Raw genomic sequence first — 6,691 nt, forward strand, 5'->3', positions numbered from 1 at the left:
AGATTTCCTGAATGAAAAACTCCATCTTGATGGAGAATTTGGATAATTAGTCGACATTTTGCTGTTCCAGACCCCAGGAATGGACCTTCAGTACATAATACCCCAGCTGTGATCATATTCTGATGTTCCTTTATACGGTACGATTAGGTGTGCTCTCTCTTCCTCGAAGAATAATGCAACAAAAGAATTCACATCAGTAGGACAATCAGTCACTCAATCCCCCTAATCCCCTCCTAACAAACTTGAGTGTTCTTCAAGTGTCACAAGGGGGAAAAGAGTTATCTTGAGAAAAATGATCAGAGTTTTATAGACAAGCAATTACAGCGATGCCTTCACTTCCACCAAACACACATAACAACCATATTCTGATATGGCCTACTAGTCCATCAGATTCGTCAGTTATAACGTCCCTGTGGAATGGAATTATGCGATGGTTGCAGCTGTTTCCAGTTCCCTTGCTTGGAATCCAAGACAAAACAATGGTTATTAGTGTTTCCATCTTGTTAATCACCAACTACACTTGTTCAACAAGCATTTTGGTATGAGCTAGTAGAATGGCAGTATAAATTATTGCAGATAAAATGGTTTTTAAGATTATTTATTGATTTTCATTTACTTTTCTTTCTTTCACCTGGATGGATCGATGCTATGAATCTAATACTTCTATTATATGTGAAGTACAAAAATGCCAGAAGATTACTTCATTTCCATTGACTGATGAGAAATAAGTTTTCAGAATAGCTGTATTGCATTGATTGGCTAAATTTGAATGAATGCCCTACTTGAAAGTTGTTATTGAACTACTGATCCTGTCTTGATTCATTTCACATTATGTAGACATGCATGTATTGTAAGCTAGTACATAAGTACAGATTAAGAAGGATCACGTACTGATGAAACAGGCCAACATATTTGATTTGATGCCCACATGTGGTGGGTATGTCTATTTAAAACTGCCCAAATATTCCTAAGCTGCCAATGGTCAGAATATGACACTTCCGAACACTGACCAAATCCAACTCACATACTTCCAGGGCAAGCCGTCCAGCACGAACCGTTTGTTTCTTGGGGTCATTCTGAATTTCCTATCACTCATCAGAATTCAGATAGCGACAACACAACCTGTAAGAACACCATGCTGGCAACTAATCCTGCCCTCTATATAATCCAACCAGAATCTTTGCTACCAACATCACGCTCAAGTTTGCAAGCAAAGAGATCACCGGTCGATCAGAGATGAAGGCACCACCGCTGAGCTCCTCCTCAGGCTCCACTCTCTGCTCGTCGATCGCGAAGAAGGCGCGCTTTTCGCCGCTGTTACTGGCACTTGCACTCTTCCTACTTTGCTTCTCCTTCCTTTACGGCGAGGACCTCAAGGAGCTCCTCGGTCGGCAAGCGCAAGTAGCATCGTCACACCTCATCGACGTCAACACAAACAGCAGCAGGAACGTTAACAATGGCGGCGATGGGCAACCAGCAGCGCCACCACCCGGTAAGCATCACGACTTTCAGAACAGTTTCTCCCAATGCACCGTAACGGCTTCCCGTCGGCAATGGCCGGTCAAGAGTTGACACTAACAGAGCTGGACTTGGAGGCGATACTTGACATGATCAGAGGTGGCCGATGGGAGGAAGACGAAGAGGAGGTGGAAGGGGAGGCTGGCGTTCGCGCTGAACGACGAGGACGAGGACGAGGACGAGGAGTGCGACGTGTTCTCGGGGAGCTGGGTGCGCGACGACGCCGGGCACCCGCTGTACCGGGAGGAGGACTGCCCCTACATCCACCCGCAAGTGACCTGCCAGGCGCACGGACGGCCAGACGCCGCGTACCAGCGGTGGCGGTGGCAGCCGCACGACTGCACCCTGCCGGCGTTCGACGCGGCCCGGCTGCTGGAGTCCCTGCGCGGCAAGCGGATGCTGTTCGTGGGAGACTCGCTGGGCCGCGGGCAGTTCGCGTCCATGGTGTGCCTGCTGCAGGCGGCGATCCCCGACGCCGGCGCCAGGTCGTTTTGGATGTCGCCGGACCAGCAGCACACGGTGTTCACCGCCAGGGACTACGACAACGCGACGGTGGAGTTCTACTGGGCGCCGTTCCTGCTGGAGTCCAACGCGGACAACGCCGCCGTGCACCGGATCTCCGAACGCATGGTGCGGCGCGGCTCCATCGGCTACCACGGCCGGCACTGGAAGGGCGTTGACATCGTCGTCTTCAACACCTACCTCTGGTGGTGCACCGGCCTGCGCTTCAGGATCCTGTACGTGAGCATGGCTTGTTTCCATTGAATTGCTCCGTGTACACGTCTGCAATAATAATGATCTCTGCGATTCGATCGGCGATTAACAGGGACGGGCCGTGGGAGAGCGCCAGGACGAAGGAGGCGGTGAGCTGGGTGTCGACGGAGGAGGCGTACGGCATGGCGTTCCGGGACATGCTGCAGTGGGTGAGGGACAACATGGACTTGAACACCACCAGGGTCTTCTTCACCAGCATGTCGCCTACTCACGGGAAGTAAGCAATCAGGGTTTCGGCTTCACCATCACAATCACATGGCTAGCTGCAGGTTTCCTACGCCACCAGCAGGTGAGCTCACACACACATGGCGTGGCGTGCGTGCAGGAGCCAGGACTGGGGCGACGCGCCGGGGGGCAACTGCTACAACGAGACGGCGATGATCGAGGACGAGGGGTACTGGGGCTCGGACGGTCGGCGGAGCGTGATGCGGGTGATCCGGGAGATCCTCGACGGCGACGGCGCCGACGTGCCGTTGACGTTCCTCAACATCACGCAGCTGTCCATGTACCGAAAGGACGCGCACACCTCCATCTACAAGCGGCAGTGGAGCGAGCCCACGCCGGAGCAGCGGGCGGATCCCAAGACGTACGCCGACTGCGTCCACTGGTGCCTCCCGGGCCTCCCGGACACGTGGAACGAGCTCCTCTACTCCAAGCTCTTCTACCCTTAGCCGTCATGACGTCATTGTCAATAGGCTGTTGTAGTTGTAAGTAATTGACCCCCATGATTAGAGCTCAGCATGAGAAGAGGAGGAGCCCAAACACATAGCAGTCCCTAGCTTTGGTGGTAAACACTATCATCGTTTTTGTCCCTTGTAGCGGTACTGAAATGTTACCACAAAGAAGAGGCAAAAGTCGTTTTGAGGAGATCGTCCATGAGGCCATGATCAAATAAAACATGCTATGGAACCGAAGCTCAAAACTTTCTCAAACTTTGTCAATTTTCATTACATCAAGACTAGACCAAGGCACATTTACTCAAAAAAAAAAAAAGACTAGACCAAGGCACATGTCCAGTTGTCTACTTGGTCTCTCATGCTTAATTACTTTATGTTTTTGCTAGGCAAATAGCGTGCAGTCGAAATCTTTTTCTTGCAGTTCTGCACTTCTGCTTCCGCATTGTTTTGAGCGTCTTCTAGATCGCTCCTAGATGCATTAGTTTCATAGTGAATACGTGGATTTGGCCTTTCAAGAAGAGACGAGTGTTTGGGTAATTTCGGGAGATATAGTCCTTGTTCTTGAGGATAAGTTTTAGAGTTTCCACTCAATCCTCGTTTCCTTTTATTCTTTTAATCGTTGTTTCGGTCCTACAATGTTAGTTACCTACACCGATCTCAGAGGAAGGCCAAAATCCGTGTCATCAACTCCCGTTTGTTTTGGCTCTTCTAAATTTATAGATATTATTATGCATCTAGACATGCACTATATCTAAATGTGTAATAATATCTATGAACCTAAATAAGCTAAAATGACCTACAATTTGGAACGGAGGGAGTAGAAGATAATAATGACCATCCAAAGTAATGATATTGGATTAATACAAACTGATCTCTGGTGATGCCATCATTGACATGATAAATGCGATGTCCCATACTTTCATTTGACATTTTAGCAGCAGAATTGTTGTTTTTGTGATTAGGACCTACTCACTTCGTCTCAAATTACTAATCATTTTGATTTTCTAGATATATAGCTTTTGTTGTGGATTTAGATGTATGTATATGTAGCAAAAGCTATGTATCTAGAAAAGCTAAAAACGAATAGTAGTTCGGGACAGGAGGAGTATGATCTGTTGCAACATGCTTAAAGTGATGTCCCATACTTCCATTTGTTTTTTAGCAACAAAACTGTTGTTTTTTCTATTATTAGGACCCATGACCTGTTACTACCTCTTTTTTTAATTAAGGATAATATCCGGTCTTGAACATTCACAAGTGAATGTCTACGACCACAATGAAACAAATCTAGCCAACTAGCCAGACGATACATGAGTACTTAGCCTCCAAACCTCAAAATGAGGAACACAAAGACAAGAAAGAAAGAGACTAAGAAAAAAAGCTAGAAAGACTAAACTTCAAACTTCTTCTATGCCCATGCTTCCACCTTGTTTTGATCCTTGTACAGCAACAAAATCCATACATCTGTTGTCTTCTTAGAAACTATTTGATGTTAAGATTATCCTGCCATGCATACTGAAAGACAAACCAAGCACCACCAACGATGCAAGCTCACCATGGTTCTGCCAACCCAAGGACTCCAAAGTGACGCCTCAAGAGGGAAGCAATGTTTAGATGCTGCCCCACCCGAACTATCGAGTCGGTTCTTTGGTTTTCACCTGGAAATGTCCCTAGGGTTGAGGTCCTCACAACAACGCCTTCAAGAAGCAAAAGGATGCCTATAGCACCGTCGTCGCTGGCAAATGGTCAAGGACCAAGCTAGGCTCACCCGAGAACCTGCACCCCACATGGAAACCACCAAACACTGTCGGTTGTCGCCTCAGTACCACCATGAGCCATCGAGCATTGGTCCGGCTGCCAGCCCAACTCCCGATCTGCGGACCGCCTAGGGTCACGGATGCACGGAAGTGCCCGACGGGGCCGGACATCACCCTTACCATCAGCGGGCCATCATCACCGCCATGGATGGGCGCCCTAGTATGGCGCCACCCACAGGGGCCACCATGGACGAGTGAGCGAAACAACTTGCAGGGGCACTGGAAACGGTCGGGACAAAGTTGGATTTGCTGCCAAGACCACCGGCCAGCTGCCATGAAGCGCCAGGGAAGGAGGACCAGGCGGAGACGACGCCGAATCGCCCCGACGCTACCTTCCTCACGTCCGCGTGGTTCCGGCAGCATGCCTGGGCGGCGGCGGCGGCGAGCACCCGATTCTCACGTGTGCGTTGATCCGTCCCCGCGTGTGTCGTCACCGCGAGCTGGGAAGAAGACGCTGTGGACAAGGCCGCGACGGCCCCATGACGACGAGCCGCAAAAGACATCAATGAAGAGGGGAGGGAGGAAGCCGACCAGTGGCAGCCGCGTTGCCCCCGGATGCTTAGAAATCCTTGCCGTCGGCCATCCATGTCTTTGGCCGGGCTTCCGGTGGCGGTAGGACCGTGAACGGCAGTCGGAGGAGCTCCTGGCGGCATTGTTGGGTGCCGCCGCTGGCAACTGGTGTTGTTGGGTGCTGCCGCCTGAGTCGCCACAGGGGTGACACGGGGCAAGATCCGCTTTTTGGGGAGCCCCTTGGGATCTCAGCAGCATGGCCAACCTGTTACCACCTCTATGTGACATTTCAGATAGAGATTTTGACTTGCAGCTGCAGACAATTTTATTTGCTTGTTTGAAACGCTAATTAAAACTGACCCGCGCTGGGAGCTAGTAAATCCATTATGATTCTTATGAACCATGTGGCACTTTCTATTATGCACTCGGCTGATTGTACGGAGAAGGTAGCAAGCCACGGTGACCGATATGGACCAATCACTGCTAGGGAATCCACATTTAGTACCGGTTGGGAACACCCCTTTAGTACCGATTTCATAACCGGTACTAGTAGTTCGGTACTAAAGGGAGACCTTTAGTACCGGTTCAAATAACCGGTACTTATTATTTTTTTTCTTTTCTCATTTTATTTTCTATTTCTTTATTCTATATTCGTATTTCATATTTATTTTCTTTATGTATACTAATTCTAATACCCTAATCCTAATATATATAAAGTTGTATTTATCTTTAATATTATATTAGAGATACTATTACATATATATATATATATATATATATATATATATATATATATATAGACACACACACAAACATATTGTGCATACACATGTATGAATAATATTACATTGCCTCAACTTTCCAAGTTTAACATTTCGTATCTATTATTCTGAACCCGAGTCCTGACGGTGATGTAGATTTGATCCATCATTATGAAACTTCCCTGTTAGATTTACTACATCGTCTAGAAGAAGTCCACATAGCTGTTGTTGAACTGCCCTGATGAAGTCTATGTCGAGGACTCTTTCCTTACTATACATCATTTGTATCATTGGCAAAGGTTATTATATATATAGTAGATCAATGAGTTTGCACAATTAGAACTAATTTATTGTTAAGAATTTTGTATACGTATGGTTAACTCATGGTCGTTCATACACTTCGGACCTACAAAGGTATGGATGAACTCACATACGTAATATCCACATAAATTGTTACCCGGCTCATGTCTCCAACACTAGATGTAGGGGGGAAATATCAACGGCCCCCTAATACGCAGCTTAAGGAAACAAACCTGAAGGCCCAGGCCCACCAAAGTGTGATCAAGTCTCCGCCTCGACCGACCCCAGCGTCAGGACCGGGAGCGCCCGACCTCCCTCCGCAGGGTTTCCGCCT

The 6,691-nt window shown here is 48.0% G+C and overlaps 1 protein-coding gene across 1 annotated transcript; it reads left to right on the forward strand.

The window, feature by feature from the left end:
* Positions 1-1,082: 1,082 nt before the first annotated feature.
* Positions 1,083-3,206, forward strand: LOC101754444 (protein trichome birefringence-like 33). Its single transcript, XM_004962309.4, has 4 exons — positions 1,083-1,492; positions 1,616-2,255; positions 2,345-2,509; positions 2,618-3,206. The coding sequence occupies exons 1-4, from the start codon at positions 1,237-1,239 to the stop codon at positions 2,961-2,963; spliced, it is 1,407 nt and encodes a 468-aa protein (XP_004962366.1). The 5' UTR covers positions 1,083-1,236; the 3' UTR covers positions 2,964-3,206.
* Positions 3,207-6,691: the final 3,485 nt, after the last annotated feature.

This window comes from Setaria italica, chromosome III (genome assembly GCF_000263155.2).
Source record: "Setaria italica strain Yugu1 chromosome III, Setaria_italica_v2.0, whole genome shotgun sequence".
NCBI classification, from domain to species: Eukaryota; Viridiplantae; Streptophyta; class Magnoliopsida; order Poales; family Poaceae; genus Setaria; species Setaria italica.

What these genes read in the sequence shown, in the direction of transcription:
- LOC101754444 (XM_004962309.4), top strand. Translation starts at nt 1,237, where the DNA reads ATGAAGGCACCACCGCTGAGCTCCTCCTCAGGCTCCACTCTCTGCTCG. An exon ending in ACCAGCAGCGCCACCACCCG is followed by an intron (nt 1,493 to 1,615) that starts GTAAGCATCACG and finishes TGACATGATCAG; the next exon opens with AGGTGGCCGATGGGAGGAAG. An exon ending in ATGTCGCCTACTCACGGGAA is followed by an intron (nt 2,510 to 2,617) that starts GTAAGCAATCAG and finishes GCGTGCGTGCAG; the next exon opens with GAGCCAGGACTGGGGCGACG.